Below are 20,204 nucleotides of genomic sequence, written 5' to 3' on the forward strand. Positions count from 1 at the left end.
ACACCAAAGGATGCAAGAACAAAAAGCTGCACAAAGGCTGCTATTCCCTTGGCAGTGTCTGGGAGCCTAGTCCAATAAAAAGCTATTTTATTTTCCTTTTCTTTTTAGCCCATACTTTGATTGGGTCTGTAAAGTGATATGCGTGCATGGCCAAAACAAACACACAGTGACTTATTCTTTAAACTTCATGTTGCAGGTCGAGCTTTTCACACACATGCAGTGATACACTACAGTGGCAGCGTCCCCTCCACTTGTATATTCTCATATTCTCATGGAGCGGAAGGCGGGCGTCCTTTAGGTTAGCTCTGAAATCTGATGAACCCCAGAAAGCACATTAAGACACTCGAGGGAAACGGGGCCCAAGCCAGCAAGATATTAGTGATAGCACTTATTCAAGGAGATAAATCACTTTGACCAGATATGGTTGCATACAAATGACATAACATGTCTTTATCATGATTGGTGTAGTGTATCTTGGACCAGAATTTGTTAAGAGCCTCAGACAAAGACAAAACAGATCAGACTTAATCCTGATCAGTGCTTTCTTAAATGTCTAATGTGTGTGTTTACAGGGAGAACTACATCAAAAAGGCAAAAGCATGATATCACTGTTTTTGTAATCTGGCAGAATATTGCTGAGGCTGTGTTAGTCTAACCTAGCATGTGCAATTTATCACACAAGAGCTCTCTCCTCTTTTTTTTTTCCTCTGGGTGATTATCCTCTCCTCCCTATCTCATTCTCTCTTCTTCCCATCTTCCCTCTGCAATGGAGCTGTGGTCACACCTGCTTTATAAAGGCCACCTGCCGCATCCAATTACGCCAGGTCACATTATCTTGTCAGATGTTCACACTCTCAGGTCCAATCTTGGCTGCATTAAGATCCATTACATAAATGAAGAAATGTTGTCAAACTCCCTGGTTGTGATTTTTGAACAGCTCCACACAGATGTTTTTGCACTCTGTGGCTCCATCAGGGTCTCTTAATTTATTTGCATGTTTTTCATGCTTGTCTGCACTTTGTTTATTTTGTGTCTCCCCGCAGTATTTGTCCTATTGAGAGTCATTATCAAGATCCACATTCTGAGGTGGCCTGGCTCAAACTTCTTCTATCAGATCTCTGTTGTGTGTGATGTCATGTGAGTTGTGTCTGGCCACAATCTGACTGCAAGAAGCATCACTCATTTACTGATCAAAATCTCAAATTAAGATGTCAAATTGCATCGCGAAGATGAGTCTAGATGTGGGTGCTGAGGCTTCAATATGGAAGTGGTTAGAGGGTTCCCGCAGATCCTTAAAAAGTCTTAAAAGGCATTGAATCCACTAATCTACAAATAAGGCCATAATTGGCATGAAAATGTCTTGAATAAATCTTTCAAAAGTCTTACAAAATGCTTACAAATTAGAGGTGGGTTCTTGATAAATCTTTTCTCTGACTTCATATTGCGAAGGCACAAAATAGTTGGTAACATAAATAATAATAATTACCAAATTCCTCTTGCAATAACATCACTAAAGAGTCATGTTTTATTTTGTGTATCAATAAATACTTGAAAAATACAATAAAATTTCCTGTCACCTAAGGGATTGATGTCAGTACATGTTTTTTTTTCTTTAGTATTGGCTACTGTATCGCAGTTGCCTTGAGCTGTGGGAACCCTGGTTTACTTATTCCCTACACTGATTTCTTTACCCCTCAATTCAATGCAATTTTATTTATGAAGCCCTTTATCAAATGTTTCCCTCAGAGGGCTTCACAGTTCAATTCTCCACTAGGGGTTAGTACGCATAATTGATCGTTTAATTACTTTCATGCCAAATCAGTATTTTTGTATTTTTATATAAACAGATTTTGCATGTGCATGCAGAATCTCTAGGTGACAAGATTTTGGTATCAAAAGTGTTTTCATTTAGTATCTCTGGTCCCAAGTAGTATTGACCAGTTGTGTTTGAACGGCAGGGAAAACAGTCCACTTGGAGGGGCGGAAAGCACTGAAAATTGACTATGATCTGACGATAAGTTAGCCTGATGTAACTTCTTTTTTTTTTTTTTTGCATTTGTATGTAGATAGCTGTTTATAGAGATTAGCCAAAGTGACCGACAGGAAAGGGATGTTTTGGCCTGGATATCTGCTGGCTCCACTGGACCAGCCTGAAATACTGACCATCACCCCCAGAGGTTTATCATTGTCAGACTGATAGCCAGTGGGTTAGTTTTTCTATTTTGTTTTATTTTTTATACAAATAACACATATTGAGTTTTCCCCTCAAAGCTGTCATAATATTGTCAGCAGACATATGAGGACTGTCCCTAAAATATGTGGACAAACTGTTTTTTTCTCAGCAAGACTTTATATCATGAAAGATCAAAATTGGTATATGCCATTTTGTTTGAGTTGTTTTAGTTCTGTTTAAAAGCCTGCCACTCACTGTGCTAAATGCTCTATAATGATCTGAATGGCTTGTTGTAGCATAGTTGGGATGCATTTTTCTTTTTTCTGAAGTGTGGCCTTTTTTCATGAATCACATTTCTAAGAATAATATCCATTGTGTTTATTGGCAATACACTGAGCATTAAGATTGCATTATGATGGAAATAGATTGGGTGTTGATAAGTGTCGTCATGCATTTTAAGTATGATTAGTGCTGCGCAGATAAGACTGCATTGCTAAAATAAATTTGTGTGTCCACTAAGTTAACCAATACTAACCGTGCTTTGCTTACTGTTACTTAATGCTTCAGAATGAAATTTGAACAAGAATTAAAAAAAAATAGATCAGTGAAAGGATTTGGGGCCTTTTGTAAGGCTAAGGGGTCAAACCCCTGTTCCAACTTAACTGCTGAAGAAACTGAGGTGACTTTGTAGTTGAGGACACAGGCTGTGTTAAATTTTGAAAGGGCTGCAGACTGACCCCTCTGTCAGCCTTCTGTCCACCCATCTTGCTCTATTCTGTCACTGGAGATTTACTGCTGGCAATGAGCAACGCAACGTGCCTCACACATCTCACACTACACTTTGTTTGTCTAACTGCTTATGCACACATCAGATCTGTGTAATTCAACTGCAGATGTTTCTGTATCCGTTTCTATGGCAGTCTATGCCAACATAGCCCTAAACACAACACAACTGTGCCAGCTCAAAGCCTGAACAAAACTAGATCCAAAGCTCTACAGCAGCCTATAAAAACCCTCTCATGCAGACGGAAGAGAAGGCAGACCCATGAAACTATAAAATAACTAGTCTTTTACTGCACTCTCTGTCTGTCATAGCCTCTTATCTAGTGCCCTTCACTCTGCGCACTGTGATCTTACCCTGCACTGATGCAGACCAAATGGAGGATTGGAAGATGAAAGGAGCGACTGATGAGGAGGAGGGGAGAGAGAAAAAAGATGGGGAGAGTAGAGCCAAAAAGGGAGACCGTCTGGAAGAGATGTTTTGTCCCGTTCATGATTGAAAACTGAGGCCAGTTTAGCTGTGAATCGATAAAAACACATGCATGATACCAGGTGCTACATAAAAAAAATGAAAGGGCTGGTGTCCTCTGCTAGCTGAAATGGCAAAGGCAAAGACAATAGGCACCCAATAGCCTCAAATACCATTTTTCTCTTTGTAAATATGTAAAGCAGAAAAGAAAATAATGCAGCAATAAAACATACAGAGGAGCAGTTTCCAGTTGAGTGAGCTCACAGATTTTAGATGACTCTAGCTGCCAGAGCTGTAAACCACTGCCGTGTCAGTCTGAGAAATCCAGCACATCTCAAGGGACGGCTATAAAGCTTTACCAAATTTACTCATCCTGTCATCCGTCTGCGTCATGTACCGATGATGGACCTGAATGCCGCCCATCGGGGGCTTCAGACGTGATTGTCAAGAGTCAGAAGGCAGCCCCCCTCTTCACCACACATCCTCCCCCTAGTTGAACCTCTGCCATCCCTTCCTGTCAGCACATGTTGCGGTGCATCTGTTGGACCCTCCCAAGCGGCATTGTTCATGGTCAGTGTGGGAACTGGGTCACAGAACAGAAAGTCCAGCTCGGCACTAGTCCTCCTGTCTGTACTGCCAGGACATGTAAACACAGAACCGTCCAGAACCAGGAAAAACACAGGCAGCATTTTGTGTTTATGTTATGGTGCACTGAGGACGCTGAGGAAAAATGAGAGAATGAAGTGAGGTAGTGAAGAAGGGATGAAGAGGAAATGGATGAATTAGTGCGTGTTGTACTCAAGTGCAAGTCTTGGTGTTGTTCCAGTTCTGCGGTTAGTGCCAGAAACATCAGTTTCATGATGCCTGTTGTCAGTTAGCTTCAGTAAAGGTCCAGTGTTCTAGGACAGTACTAGGACATTTCTACACTCAAAGCAGATGCTTGAACAATCTGTAAGATTAACCTCAGAGAATCAGGGTGTGATTTGTGCTGGAATCAAAATGCTGGCTCGTGGCCCGAGTTCCTCAGTTGTCCTTTTTGCTCTTTTCTCAAGAATGTTGTTTCTAATGTGTAAGGGGTTGTTGAAATTCCTGTGATTCACTGTCCGGGGGGAGGGTAAAATTGAGATGAAAAGATACAAACAAGATGTTTTATGACCAATGTTTAGTGTAAGTGGGATGTACGTAAGCAGTGAAGGATTTAGAGGTCTGGTAGTGGATCGTGTTTCAAAGGAGTAGTCGTCTGCTTTGTGTCCTTGCGGTATCATGGCCTGGAGATAAAAGGCCACACATCGGGGGAATCCTTAGTTCTGAATGCGTGCGTTGGTGTGTGTTACTCAGCATTTCGGAGCAGTGCAGAGGAGGTGCCCCCAGTGGTGTTTTCTTTTGTCTTTGTGGGCAGAGCTCCGGGTCGTCGGGGTGTGTGAGTAAGAGGGACCAGATGTTTTAGATGCATTTCATCGTGACTCACCATCAGCACAGGCCTGGTGCAGCCCTGCCTCGCCAGTCCCAGGCCTGCAGTGCTCATCGTCCATCAGTTTCAGCTTCAACAGGATGCTGACGGGTACATTGTTAGTGCATTTACGTAGACTCAAGGTTGATTATAACCTGGTTAAGGTTATACTCCTGTCATGTAAACCAGTGGTTCTCAGCCTTCTCCATGTCAAGGACCCTTAAATTGATACACATTAGGTCAAAGACTCCCATTTGATAAAGCGTACACTGTGCAGCTGTATTATCTAGTACACGGTATCTGCAGATACTTAATATTAATGACACTGATTAGGATCATGGGCAAAAAAAACCCAAAGTGATTTGGACAGTGCTATTGTCAGCTAGGGGTGCATTCATAAATATAATCTGATACTCTAAACTAAAATGAAAGAGATATTGTTGAAGAATCGTTCTGTCTTTAGTTAATCTCATATTCACTCAGTTCGGCGCTCTGTTGCTCCATCTCTGACGCAGTGCCTAGATTACACTCTGCCACTCCAAAAGGTGCAGTGCTCTGGATAACCAAACAGTTCATTCCAACAGCGCTCCGAAATTTAGGAGCAGCCCAGTATGTGCGAGGGTGTGCTCTGTCACACAGAGTGAGCATTTCAGAAAGTACCCTACATTGGAGAGATAACTGTGACCAGTATATTAACTCTTCTCACTTTAACTCACATTGGGTTCATTTCTGTCGTAAATAAAGTAGTTAAAATAAACTTCTCCATTTTTCTGAGGACCCCCTGGAACTCCCTTGAGGACCACTGGAGGTGCCTGTACCCCTGGTTGCGAACCACTGATCTAAACCACTTAAGGATATTTGACACATATTTAGAATAAGCAAAATTATGATCAACAGAGCTAGATAACTGCTCAGTCTTTACAAAGACTCCTGGCATGTTAACTGCACAGTCTAATTTCTGTGTGATTCTGTTATTTTTTTATTTTTTTGTCTGCACATGCACCATAAAAATGAAGTGAAATGGTTGCAAAGCCGCGTATTTGGCAAAAAGCAGCATGACTAGCAGTGGGGGAACAATAAAACTTGTTTTTCGTACAAATGATAGAAAAAACAGCTTATAACTAACACTGCAGCTAAAGGTGTAAAAATCAGGCTACACATTCTTCTGGACATTAACGTGACTATTAAATAATTATGCCAGCACAAGCCAGATGGTGGCGATGGCTGTTACTCAGTAGAGAGTTCTCTGAATGGTCTGTTTTGTTTCCTCTTTAACCAGTGCTGGCGAGTGTACAGGCAGCAGTTAAAGTGATTGTATCTGATGTGATGTCTCGGTGAGTTAAAGACTCCTGTGTGCTGCATGCTGATGTAAGATGACGGATGTCTGTCATGGCAGATCTGAAGCTTGAAGTAGAATTCTTGGATTCTTGGCTGCTGTGTGTCAGAGGTGCCGATTTCAACACCAACTGAGCTGTCTGTAAGAGAGATTTTTGGTGGTTTGGATGTACTGATTTAAAAGTCAGTCTTTGGTCATTTGGACATGTTTGATCTGAAGAACTGCGTTGGCCTTCATCATTTTGCATTTATGGATTATGTCTCAATACTAGATGAAATTACTTGTTAAGACCAGTGTGTTCTGGTATTTTGTTAGTTGCATTTTACAACCTGTGTATATCATTTCCACTGACTCCATTAAATGAAAAGGATAATTGGAAACACAAAGTCATCATCTTAAATCATGAAATTTACCGTCATTGTAAAAATGCCTTTGTCAATTAGCTAGGCCAAGTTTGGATTCGAGTTAGAGAACAGAGTAAACCTTCAATGGAATGTTGGTCCTTTTGTTTTTTAAGGGGCCTTGCTCTTAATTACGGCTGTTATTTTTGTCATCAGTCGCCTTTTGATTTGCTGGTGCTGGATCAGAATTCAAGTCGAGCTGGTTTTGCCATAAAAACCTCTCTGTCTGAATCTGACTCCCAGTGTGCTAGTGGGAGTTGTGGAGCAAAGGATGCAAGGGAGGGTTTGATTGGATGCAGGTGTTGAGCTCTGTTGTAGAAACAGTGTCAGGCTGTGGGTGGGGATGGGAAGCTGTGGACCAGGTTACAAGTTCAGAGGTCTTTTGAGGCGTATAGATTTATAACACGGATGCATTTGAAAGAATATTGTGTGGACATGAGATGGATTTATCAGTAATGTGTGGTAAAATCACTTGTCAAAAATCTGAATATACAGCTGCAAATAAGTGAGAGAAGTCACAAAGAATAGAGGAAAAGAGCATGATACTCTTTGGCTTCTGTTTCAACTTTTGATTTGTATCACAAGCCCACACTATGAGCTGAGGCCCAGCTGAAATCAGAACAGTCGTTGGACTCTGAGGTAAAATAAAAGGCATATGTAACTAAGAGTTAATGCCTGCAGTGAGACATATTTAGGCCAGTGTGTTCATTTTCCCAGTCTACACTAAACAAGCACTCGGCGCACCGCTGTGTCTATGGGCATCTTTACAGCCATGTTGCAGCCAAGTCTTAGTCGCCCTCCCTCCACTCCCTCTGCCCCACCTACCCACCCGGAGCTAGTGTTTCTGCTTGGACATCTGTCCACGGTTGGCAGTTGCAGATGTTGTTGACGGCTGGGAAGCTGAGAGGAAGTTCCAGCCACTGCAGAGTCCAAATGTTTCTTTTCTCATTTCCCTGTTTTGGTTTGGGCTTTTTTTTTTTTTTTTGTCAGATCTGAGAGAAGAGGCGGTATTCCTTAGGGAATGATAGGAACCAGATTTGTGTTGCTCTTTTTTTCAGAGACCGCAGAAAAACCTGTCTAGTGTGTATGGATTTTTGTTTCCTCTAAAAGGAGGATCTTGTGTTATGGGGGATTCCGGTGTACTTTGATTACAGCGAGGGTGAAATAAAAATCTTTAAAAACATACTCAGACACAAACACACACATGCACACTAAGTGGATGACTCATAGTATCATCCGATTCACAGCTGAGTTTAACTGAGACCTCCTGTGAGCCTGGGAATTGATGCCAGCCTGCACAAACTATGTGCAATGTGGAAGCAGATTTTCTGGTTGATGCATTACTGTGAGACTTTTACCAAGGATAGAGATGGAAATTCAGAGCCATTGTTGAACTTCTGAACAACCCATATTTTCTTAAAGCAGTCTCTATTCAAGTTGAACTAGTTTCATAGGAAAATTGTAATTTAAAATCCTCAGACAAGCACAGATGAGGGCTGGGTAACGAAGCCTTGTTTATCTAGTTGGCTATTGTCTTTCAGTTTTGGAATCATGATTGCTTTTTGCATTAAGCTGCTGTTGTTCATTTTTGAGTCTTTCCTCACTCTCATTGCTGTGTTTCCTTAGTGTCCTGGATCCATTACTGAAAGCATTACAGCATCAGCAAAAGATTTATTTTTTTCTTTCCTATTTTTTTCTCAAGGCCATGGCAGCTAGCAAAGCCTGCAGAGAATTTAAGATGCTCTTGATTGTTCAGGTCTCTTTTCTCCAGTATGGTGCTGCAGTATCATACCCCTTTAATCCTGCTTGTCCGCTCTGCTCTTTGGACTTTCAGCACAGGGGTGGCCAGCCAGCCGATGCTGATTATTTAAGGGTCCCAATCCCTAAAACTCTAAGGTCAACATTAACTAATACACTTAAGATCTGCTGATGGCCCCTGTTTCTGACAAATTGAGCCCACGACGTCAAATTGAATATATTGGGCTGCATTTTAAGTGAGTCATCCAAGCTCTTAGCAGAAAACTGAGGTAGTTAGGCAATCAATCAAGACTGTAAAGTTTTCCCAGAGTCTGGGGACTTGTCTATTCCAAGAAAGCCCCTTCAAACATTTCTCACCTTGTTGTCCGATGCATTAGTTTCTACTCACAATCTTGAGTTGTTTTTCAAGCAGAATAACTTTATACCTCATGAAACCTTTCCTTGATATAATTTATTGATTATTTTTGTTTTGCATCATTGCTAACAACTTAATGATGATTACGTCTATTAGCTGAATGAGGAGTAATTATCATTATCAGTATTCGCAGGATCACATTACGGTGCTCAGTAGTGTTTTATATGAACCTCTAACCTTATTGTAATTACAGACAACAAATCAATTATGTATGCTTTTAGGAGAAAAATATTACAAGACTGAAATGTAACATCTAAGCACACTTTCCTTGCATCTTCTCTGAAGTAGATGCACATATCTTGAGCGTCGATTTAGCCTTTGATTGTTTACGACTGAGTTATACTTTAAAGCCAAGCGTGACAGTATTACACCCAGACAGTTGAGAGGAGTTGCTCTGACAGAACGAGTCGTGGGACAGGATGTGGACCCGAGAAGTTCCTGTGTAATCGCTGTAGAGATCTCACACACTGTTCCAACTCTGTAAATGCTTTTGTGAGCCTCTGTGTGCTGCTCCTCACAGCTGAGAATGCAAACTGCTCTCAAATGGAGGTTGAGAATCTAATTGAATGAGACAAGCATTTACCATCTCAAGTATCAAACACAGAATCTCTTTAACTCCAGTAATTATACACTTACAGTACAGGACACATGATCATGCTTGGGTTTAGACACACATCCACACACACACACACATACGCATATGCTTACAAACATACAACTGGAGACAGATGAGCACTTGGCAAAAGCTGCAATTGATTCCCAATAAGACAACAGATTGATGAAGTGTGGGGATAAAGATGGATATTTATACATATCTGCCATGAGGAAACACTTGAACAGCTGGCTATACATTTAGGTTCCCACTGTTCTCAATGAGATGACTGATTGAGCAATATATTAATGGATTTAGGCTCTATGGGACTTAAAGAATGCGTGTACAACTTATAGGAAGTTTGACATTTTGGCAAATATGTTCATTCACTGGTGCCAGTAGACAGCCAGCTCAGACAGAGCTAAGCTAGCTGTTCCAGCCTGCTCCCGGTCTCTGTGCAAAGCTAAGCTAAAGCCGGCCATACGCCGTATGATTTGAGACTTTTTAACAATTTTGTTGTTTAATTCCAGCTCCCACTGTATAACTATATCATCTGCAATGCAAAGTCAAAGCTTACATATATGTGCTCACACTGTGCTGTCTGATCATCAAGCCACAGCCTGTGTGCTCACACTTCACATGTAAAATAGACAATGAAACGCTCCTTTGGCCCCTGTGGGCTTTTCTGCTATTGACAATAATCAATAAAAGTTCATTTGAAAGCCCTGGGGCTGCAGGCTGGTAGAAGTTTGTTTGCTAGTGGAGGTACGGTTCACAATAATGTAGAGACAGATGTTCCGAAAAGAGGTTATAAGTCCATTTCTGTAAAAACTGGTTAGTACAAGTTATGATTCGATCTCTCAGTCTGTTTCTCTTACACACAGGTTTGCAAGTTATCCACACCAACAAACCAGCTGGGTATAATTAATTGAGTTGGGGGGAAAAAAAACACTGACCTCAGGGAGTCAACTTGTGGTTTTGCTTTAACTGTACAAGAGCCTGATGATGGCAGACCATCAGGCCCATCAGGCCCCCAGGATCGCGGCTCAGGCTTACTTCCAACTCTTCCCAGTGGCCCATCACTATATTGCAGTAAAAAAAATGCCCTGTGGCCCTAAAAGCATTTTCCCTGTAGACCACTATTATAAAAGAAACGTCTGTAAAATTGCTGATGGGACACCTCGAACGGCTAACAAGATCAATGATGATACTTTTATTATGGATTTTTCATGCCTGGAGGTTAAATATTTGTAAAACTTTCCTTGAGCCAAGAAAAACTATTTTAGAAATCTGTGATGTCATCACAATGTGAAGTCTGTTAGCTGAGTGGGAACTTATGGGCGGGGCCAGTAGGAGAAACACTACTGCGCATGTTCAGTTATCTGCATATCGCAGATGTAAACTCGGAAGCTAAAAACATTTTGGGTGTATCCACCAGGCATTGGAATGAATAGGCACCATCTTGTCATCTGGTATCTAGTAATCATTATACATCTATACCTCATGTACGTTGTACCGCAAACGACGCTCTGCAGCTCTGTTCATCTTGAAAATGAGAAATCATGTCAGAAACGAGTTCAAATCATACAGTGTATGCTCAGCTTTAGTGGCTGCTGGTTTCAGCTTCATATTTAGTGCACAGACATGAGAGTGGTATCGATTTTCTCTTCTGACTCTTTGGAGGAAAGTGGAAAGAATATTTCCAAATATACTGAACTATTCCTTTAACCGTCTGATTACTGTTTACACCAACCATCCAGGATAATGCTCTAATTGATCAGGAATGTTTTATGGGTCCTCAAACACAGTGATTCATTTGACCCAGTTCTAACAGTCCTCTGTTATATTCAGAGTCTAGCTCACCCTGCCTCAATCTATGTCTGTTCTTAAAGTGTCCTGGTTGTCTGATCGGGTGAGTCAAGCAGACTTCTAACACTAATAGCTTCCATCGGGCCGGCCGGGCCTGGCGCATTATGGTGATGAGGCGGCAGATTTTGTGGTGAAACTGGCAGAGTCTCTGAGATGACAAGGCAAGCCGGCGGGTTGGGGGGGGGGGGTTAACTGAACCTTTGGGGCCCGTCACTAACTCAGAACTTCAAAGCAAAGGTTGACCCGGGGGTTGGGATGCAGTGTGGGACTCTGGGATTGGAAGGGTTAGGGGGCAACAAACATCATCTGTAATTGAGGTTTGTGAGGTTTGGGTTTTTCTGCAGGCTTGCATATTCTCCCTTAAACTTTTAATGTCTGTTGAGCATGTCCCAGTACCAAGCGCAGCTGGAAGAGGACTTAGCTGGAGTCAGAGACCTCACATAACATCTCAGAGAAAGCACACAAGGACAACATACATATGAAATCTGCCAGACAGGAGACACAGAAAGAGGCCTGTGTTCAGTCCAAGGCCATTAAACTTGGAAAAATATAAATGTGACCATGTTGTCAGTTCATGTAGGACTGCCCTTTATTGCTGAGAAACTTCTGATGGAAACGCTCTGGGCCACACTTGAGGTTGGTAGTGTGGTCTCTGACCTCTGTTTGATTAAAATGAACATGCACAAGCACAAAGCTGAGTGAATGTTTCCCTCCATTCGTCTTTTTCTGTGTCCGTGTTGACAGGATGATTGTATGTTAATTTGAATGTCTGTTGTCACATGGGGGTTATGTGATCCAAATTAACAGCAGTTCTCTGTTAATCCCAAAGCGTGTGTGTGCCTGTGTGTGCATGAGGTCACACTCATACATGCTGTGTATGTGGTTACAGTCTATCTATAGGAATAGCCTCAACAAACTATAGGAATACCCCACAACACTCCAGCTGCACTGTGCTGCTCTGTAATCAGTGCGTCAAAACCACAGAGCTCTAATGTCGCCTGGCTGACTTTCAACTCCGTGGGAGATTAGGATCCCCCTGCGATGTCTAACTCCCCATTCTTTGCCAATTTCTTTTATTTCTTTGTCTAAGTATGACATAAATTAAATGAAGCCAAATAAAAACTACTCCTAACTAGCATATCATGTTATGGAGCCAGGGAAAATGAAACTTGTAAAAATATAATTGAATTGAATGGACCATAAACTTTATCTCAAATTCAATGTATAAACAGAGGGAGGGATGAGAAGCAGTGAGAACAGCAAGGCTAAAATGTTTATTTACGTCACTCAGATACAGCCGCAGGACTCTTTCCTTGCCGCAAAGTTAGTTGGTGTGTTTGTGTGACACCGTGCTTGTACACAGTGATGGCTGCAATCAATAAAAGAACATAAACACGTCAGATAGGACATAAATGAGACTGTCTGCTGTTTGCTTTTATTTGTTTCTTGTTTCCAGTGCTGTGTGCTGTAGATCATTGCAGAGCCAGCCTGATTGTTAGTTTATAAACTCAGCTGGATGATGCTGATGAGGGGCTTTCAATTGGATCTGTTACACTTTTATGAGGAAATGAGTGCAGATTGATTGACAGATGATAATTTGAGAATGGACTTAGAGCTACAGTTATGGTTGACTTTTTTGTCCTTTACCTCCTTGTTTGTTCTAGGTGCTGCGCGGGGCTCAGCTCATCGCGGTGGCATCAGCTGATGGCGGAGCCACAGCAGTAGAAGGCTCCCCTCTCCCCCCTGACATCCAAGTGCAGTACGTCCAATTAGCCCCCGTCGCAGATCACACAGCTGCCGTACAGGTAAAACAACACCCACACAAAACACAAACTCTTCCAAGCTCTCGTACACGTGTACACGGACACAGATTGTTTGTAAATGGGTAGCATTCCAAGTGCTGGAGTATGCATCTATCGTCTGAGGTAAAACAGACCCCGAGTACTAATCTAAATCAGTCACACTACACGTGTTTGTTTTTCAAGCAATCCATAATAAATAACTGTTTTCCACTTATTTTCCCCAATCTGAAGTACATACTTTAGATCAGGGATCAGTCCTTCAGTGATTCCATTAATCTGTGTTGTATACTCAGTGCTCTGCCAGGAGGTACAAGTCCCAAGATTTTGCTTATTTTAACACTCTGATTTGTAAAAGTAACAGAAATATACTAAAAAGCACAGTCAGTGCCTTTGATCACAATCAGGAAAATCTCTGTTGTTACTATTCATGCTATATTAAGACACTCTTCATATGTGAAATGAAAAGGTGATAGGATAGGAAGTTGAAGGTGTATCTCTTTGTGATGTAAATTTAGATCTGAAAGTTTACTTTTAAAAGTAACTTCAGTTTTATTGAGATATGTGAGTTTTCTGGATCATATCCTGATACTACTGGGTTATGTTATAACCCATCAGTGCGAAATATTTTAGCTTTGTTTCTCAATAGTCACTTTTTTGTTAGACTAGTGTAAACTTATAAAATGGAATTAAAAAATACTGGACTTACTTTTTCAAGAAACAAATATTTTTATTGCATTATAGATAGGTCACATGGTGTTGTTTATGGCTGTACCTAACTCAGATTATGCCAGTATACTCAGTTATGGGTGATCAACATGAAAATATTTGAGGATCCTTTTTTTTCTTTCTTTTTTTTCTACGTACAAAGTTTTAAAGTTTAAACAGGCTCAATGGGACGTTCAATGTGATATCGACATTCAGGTAATATAGTAAACAAGCTAATTGCGCTAACGACAGGTTGTAAATGTGCAACAGCATTTTTAACTACACTGGATATCAAACAAAAGCAAGAGACTGAATCGTATTAAGTTGCTGTGAGCTGAAAATTTACCATTTCAAAGCAGAAAGTCTCTCATCTCTCTGCCTCTTTGCTGCTGCCTGCTTGTCTGCTGCTCCCTGTACCAAGGAGTAATATAAAAGTCAAGAGCACTCACTCCACAGCAAAATCTGGGGACTAAAACATCCCCACAGAAAAAAAAACAACTGCTGGACAACTGACTTTCAGGGGGCAGCCCTTGTTTTATGTAGTGTTTTGTTTTGTTTTGGGAGAAGCTGCTGCAGAGGCGATGAATGAACCGTTTAGAGTAAGCATAATGAACAGTTAAGTTTCACTTTTACCACATCTGACATTCTGCTGCTCTGTCTGTGCCCAGAGTATGCTCTGCACTGTGAGAGTGTGGAGCAATGCATAGCTGAACCTTATATATATTTCTACAGGGCTCCTAATGAACAGTCCAGCTCCAAAATGTAAAATCAATTTGTGGCAGCAGGTTGTTTTGTTTGTGGCAGGCCGCCATAAATAAATAAATAAATAAATAAATGTGTGGGAAACTGTCCTGCAGAGTTCAGCTTCTAACACCAGCCTGCTGGTAGTGCCACAGGAAACTGAATTCATGGTGAAGTTTGGTGATTAAAGTTCATATCGCTGTGCTAGTTGGAGCTCATACTTTGCTTAAAGTCACGCACACAGTCTTGTCTTTTTTAAGTGAACCATAACCTTTTCATCACAGTTGCTAATTGTTTGTACTGATGACTCAACCAGTAGAATATCATGCCCATCCCAGTGTTGGAAACGTTTCGATGGCCAGTCACCTCACATTGCCTGTCGCCCAGTTTTCAACACTAAACAGCCATCCAATTGGAACAGTGGATCATTGTGCTTGTGTCAAAACCCCCAAAAACACTTTTTTGTTGTGCTTAAGAAAAGTGCTGCAGTGTATGTTATGAAAATGTGTGAACAATTTAATCTAAAAAAAGGTCAGAGTTCCATAAATCATGACATAGAACTGGTGATGAATTGAAAAATACTTTCTTTCCAAAGCTGAAAATACAGGCCTTTAAAGGAGTGTCTTTGTACTTAATCATTTATATCCATCCACCTAAAACTTGCTCATTTTTTAGAAATCAGTACATGTCTTTTCCCTTGTATAATTTTTCTTTTCTTCTTTTTAGAAAATTATGAGCTTACTTGTAGCCAAAGTTTCTGGTTGTTGGGGCGGACACCTGCCATATTTTGTGCTATAATGATTTGATCAGTTTTATAATGAGGCAGAATATATCCTGTAATATTTCTTTCATAATTACTGTAATGTTGAAATGGAAATATGAGTGTAATTTCTGCAATTTAGCTAAACCACTTGCAGGTACAATGGCTCTGCTTTTCCCCTGTTGTCATAATTTTGCTCAAATAAAATGCATGCAGCTTTTCCGTCATTATGAAGGCTATTTGGACAAACAGTAATTTAACATAATAAAGTGAAGTGGATGGAGTGTGACAAGGAGAAGAGTAGTAATTTGTAGATATGCCTAAAATCCCTTGATGATCGAGCGTTTTGAGCAACAGCCACATGTGGGATCAGGATGGTGCACAGGCACACGGCATAGTGGCCTTTGAAGTGGTCAGTTAAACTCTGCAAAGCATATAAAAGAACCACACTTTTCCATTGTTCTCTCTGCTTTTTGTTTTCCCCAAATATGTTGAATATCACATTTTCTCCTTACTGCGTCTTTCCCTGATGGGAGCCTTTGTTGTGTTGTTATAGTGTAAACAGAGACAACTTCAAATGATTTTTGGCTTTGTAAAATACCAGTCCTGTCCTGATATGACTCTCCCTGCAGACAGCCACGCATCAAGTTTTGGGATTTCCTTGTTAAAGGTGAGATAAAATATGAATGACAGTATGATAAAGAAAAGTTATAGTTTATTACAACATCACCTTAAATGTCTAGTTATGGAAACAGCTACAAAGTGTAAAATATGATGAAAAATCAAATTAATCAAGTATGGCGGAAGATAATGATTACATGGAACAATTGAGTGTAAAGTGTGGTAGATTCAGCAGGTACTCTGTAGGCAGGGATGGTCACCTAGCTTGGAAAGGCGGTGGCGTTTTTTGTCAGATTATGAAGTCATATTAGTGCATTTTTGCATGTCAGCTTTCAAACTTTGCTCTCTCAAGACCCTGTTTTGTTGTCCTTTTGTTGTCTGTAGTTGTCTAGGTATTTGGTTCCTTGCCCCGGCGATTAAAGCATCCTATATTGATTAATTGTTTTGGGTGTGGATCATACACAATCTGATGGACTCCAGCAAACATACAAAACGATTGCTACCCCATACACTGTATTCCAAAGTCTGTGCTCCATGACTCTTGGCGCAGCTGGCAATCAAACTGTTTGTTTACTCAACTGATTCGTTTGAATGGATTTTTAGGTCTAAAAAGGGCTAATTTTTTCCTAATGTTTGATTGTACACAGATCTTGACAGAAATCAACAAAGTAGGCAGAGGTCTGATCAGTCATCAGCGTTCTGTTCGGTGGAGTTTGGGTTCAGTCAGGGCGTGGGGGACATGCTCAAGGATAGAATGAAACCGCTTGTTAACAATGTGTTGTTTATTGATCAAACAATATTTAAAACATGTCAGAATCAGATTTTCATTACACTTCAGTCCTAAAAAACGAATTTTTTGTGCACAAACGAAAAAAGATTCTAAATGTCAAGAAAATGAGTTGGCGATAAGATAAATCCAGTATGTTTAAGTAGACTTTTCTTTTAATTTTAATTTTTTTAAGCATGCCGTGAAGGACTTAACTGGGTAAAACCTTACCTAGATCTATCCAACCACTAATGGATCACATGGCATATGTATCGCAACAAATTAAAACACAAGAAACTAAACAAAGATGTTGAATCGCATTAATCAATTACAGATAAAAACTGAAACTGCATGCTAGAAATATTACAAAGAACTATTGAGTGAAGCAGTCAACGTGTGAGCACAGATACTTGGCTTGGCCTGTCTGGTACGAGGTAGGTTATTATCACAGTTGGGTTTTGATGTCCCGGAGTGTAAACATTGCTGGCTTTTAGTTCAAAGTTCAGAGGAAGGTTAGCACTTTTCTTTTTTCTCTTTTTCTGTAAAGTGTTGAATCAAGAGAATTGCTCTCATCTGTTTCCAGACATATGGTTGCATTTATACAAGTTCTTGAAAAATTACTTAGGCTTTTGTATTTATTTATCTCTGCATTTTTCCCCTCTCTTTATTCAATAGTTTCCATTACCTAAACTAGATGAAGTAGGGGGCAATGCACAGTGATATTTTTGCTTTCCAAGAGGCGTGTCTGCGAGCTGGTGACAGTCTGTTGACGCAACCTGGATTATCTCCAGCTCAGGTAGAGAGTCGAGACAACAGCACCAACAGCCTGTTTAACCACATTTCTTGTCAAAAATGCTAAAACAATTTGTGATGCATACACTTCAAAAAGCAGTGCATCCATTATACGTGAGTATTTCCAAATGGGGAACAAGGCCCGTACTGTGACAGTTCAACGTGTTCAGTGTTTCAAATTCTGAGAAAAACATGGATCCATATGAGTTTTGCTTGGCCTCTTCGCCGCCAGTGGTTACAGTGTGTCAGCCTCATGTGTTGTTGCATTGTGAGTGCTGCTGTGGTGCAGCTGTGCTCCATTCAATACTGTTGTCTAGTGACAGCACGCTGGGCTGGAGGGAGGATTAAATGCTGCAGGTGTGTTTGAGAGAACCTTTGGCGTGCATTTGAGGAAGGAGTGAGTCACTCTTCATGGTCATCATCCAGGACTGAGTCATGAACCTCTCATCTTTTGAGGGGTTTTTACCCACACAATACCTCGCTCTGTCTGACACGACTATAGAGACAGTCAGAGAGCATTAAAATACAAATAGCTCATCACTTGTCAAGTCTCTCTCCACCTGTCACTCGGTCCTTCTTCTTTCTTCTCTCTGATATATCTCTCCTCTAATCTCTCTTGTCACTCCTCTGCTCCTTCTATCTTTGGTCCATTCGGTGTTTTGCTCCAATGACACAGGGGCGTAGGGGCTATTATACGGTTTGGTCTCCATCTGTTACTTCACAGGAAACACACTCTGCCTTTTCATAATTGCACTGATTGGCTCAAGCAAGATGCAACATCAGATCTCGCAGTCTTCTCAATTATCACCTTTTCGCTCTTCTCTCTTATGTGTTCCAGGCTGCTGAGCTCGCCCCGGCCCTGCAGACGGACATGGAGGTGAAAGAGGCCATCCAGGGCGCCATCCAGGGAGAGAACGGCGAAGTGGTCCAGATTGTAACGTCTGTGGCCACTTGAGAGCCCCATCTGGTCCAACACAGCCCAGAACTCTGCTCCACAGCATGGTCTGACGAGTCTCAATGGGAACATCAGAAATCGACAAATGCATACAGTCTGACAAGCGATTAAGTCAGAGAGCATTTTTAATAAATACTGAAGGTCACTGATGAAACACAGGGAGGAAGCATTTTTATGTTTTTTTTTTGTTTTTCCCTGCAAACTCAATCCGTTGCCAACCATATGTCGCAATATGGAAATGTTCACAGAGAAGTTGAAAAGACCATGATGCTCCAAAATCAACTGTGGTTTTTCTGTTGTTTTCATCACCAGAAGGACCTGGCCCACCACAGAGTACACAGTGGGATTATTGTCTATCCAGGGAGGATGCTGCTTATGCAGACCATCACCCTGCCACTTCATCAGCACACACGCTTGTTTACATCAACTTTGGAAAATAGTAGTTATTTGGAGTTAAGCTGCTTGGCTAACCCCAAAACCCCCATGAGGGTTTGTAAAACCCCTAAATCCCACCTCAAACAACCAGTACTGTGCTCCTTTTCTCGTCATTTCTTGTCACGGTGGACTGCAGTGGAAAGTAGATTTAGCTGAGTACAGCTACTCTTGGTTGTGATTAATTTGGTTTCCTGTCACTCTCCATGATTCAGTCCATACTGTGTCTCCCGGCTTTGAGCCCTGCCTTCCTTTACTTCGCTCCTCTTGTTTTCATTCTGCTGTAGCCGCACATCTTTGTTTGTTTGTTTGATTTATCTAATTGTAACATGCCGAAATTTAAGGGGGGAGCTTTAATTTCGGAGGTAGAAGACCATGAAATAGAAGAGATGGTGCCAGTGGTAGACAGTACAAGTTGCTTGTAGAAAACCGAGGAAACCTTGAAGTTGTTTATCCCCCCGTTTTGTCTCTGTGAAAGATACATTCATGTGAATAAAACATGTTTGTGGTTGCCATAAAAGTGTGTTTTTATTTTGGTTTCTCACTGTATTTTCTCTTTATTTCCATCATCCGTGGCCATCAAAATGCCTTCAAAGTTTTCCAAGACATTACTTTGCTTTCATCCATCCCAAACAGATAATTGAAGAAAGCGTGAAATGATAGTTTGGTTTTGAGGTCTTGTTTCATGTTGAGCTTATTTATTTACTATTTTTGAAGTAAATATGTATCATGTTAACTTCAATAACCATGGGATTAGGCTACGGTGTTGCCAGGAATACTGATCTTTTAAGCTAAGCTTTTACATGGTCTCAAGGTTTTTGTTAAAAGATAAAATTAATATGTTGGCCTCATTATAGCAGAACTGTAATTACATTTCTTCTGCATCCACTCTCTGTGCTCACTGCATGGTTTTGTTTTTCTGTCACAAGACACAGAAAATGTGTTGTGTTGTGTTCGAGTGATGCTCCGCTAATGATGAATATCTCTGCAGTCAGCAATAAAAGAGATAAGCAAGATACTCTGAGACTGTGTGTTAGTTTGGGGAAGTTTTCCCATGCTCGGTGTGATGTAATAGTGTATTTTGGAGTTGGGGGAAAGAACCAGGCGACAAAATGAACTTGATAAAACAACATCCATGGTCTTGGCTGCTTCCTCTTGTTTCCTTTCAGTCTGTTGTTGCTGTCTCTGACCCGCTTTATACTGCCTCCGCATCTCCCCTCACCGACTCGCTTACGTATTCCTCTTCTCCCACTCAAATTGTGTTTTCCTCTTTCTCCTTTGGGAGTTGTGTTAACCCTTTAACACCTGGCTTGATTTCTTTCAAAAACATGGGTAGAAGGCAATGAGCAATTTAAGAAGAAATGACCTAGAAATAAGCAAGGAATTA

At 41.0% G+C, this 20,204-nt stretch overlaps 1 protein-coding gene across 2 annotated transcripts in view; it reads left to right on the forward strand.

Moving 5' to 3' along the window:
• LOC121950538 (BTG3 associated nuclear protein) overlaps positions 1-20,121 on the forward strand; it is a 42,332-nt gene extending 22,211 nt beyond the window's left edge. For both annotated transcript variants that reach the window (XM_042496569.1, XM_042496568.1), the window contains exons 12-13: positions 12,908-13,048; positions 18,269-20,121. In XM_042496569.1, coding sequence (XP_042352503.1) covers positions 12,908-13,048; positions 18,269-18,385 — 258 coding nt within the window. In that variant the 3' untranslated portion in view covers positions 18,386-20,121. The remainder of the gene's footprint in view (positions 1-12,907; positions 13,049-18,268) is intronic.
• Positions 20,122-20,204: the final 83 nt, after the last annotated feature.

This window comes from Plectropomus leopardus, chromosome 11 (assembly GCF_008729295.1).
Source record: "Plectropomus leopardus isolate mb chromosome 11, YSFRI_Pleo_2.0, whole genome shotgun sequence".
NCBI lineage: Eukaryota > Metazoa > Chordata > Actinopteri > Perciformes > Serranidae > Plectropomus > Plectropomus leopardus.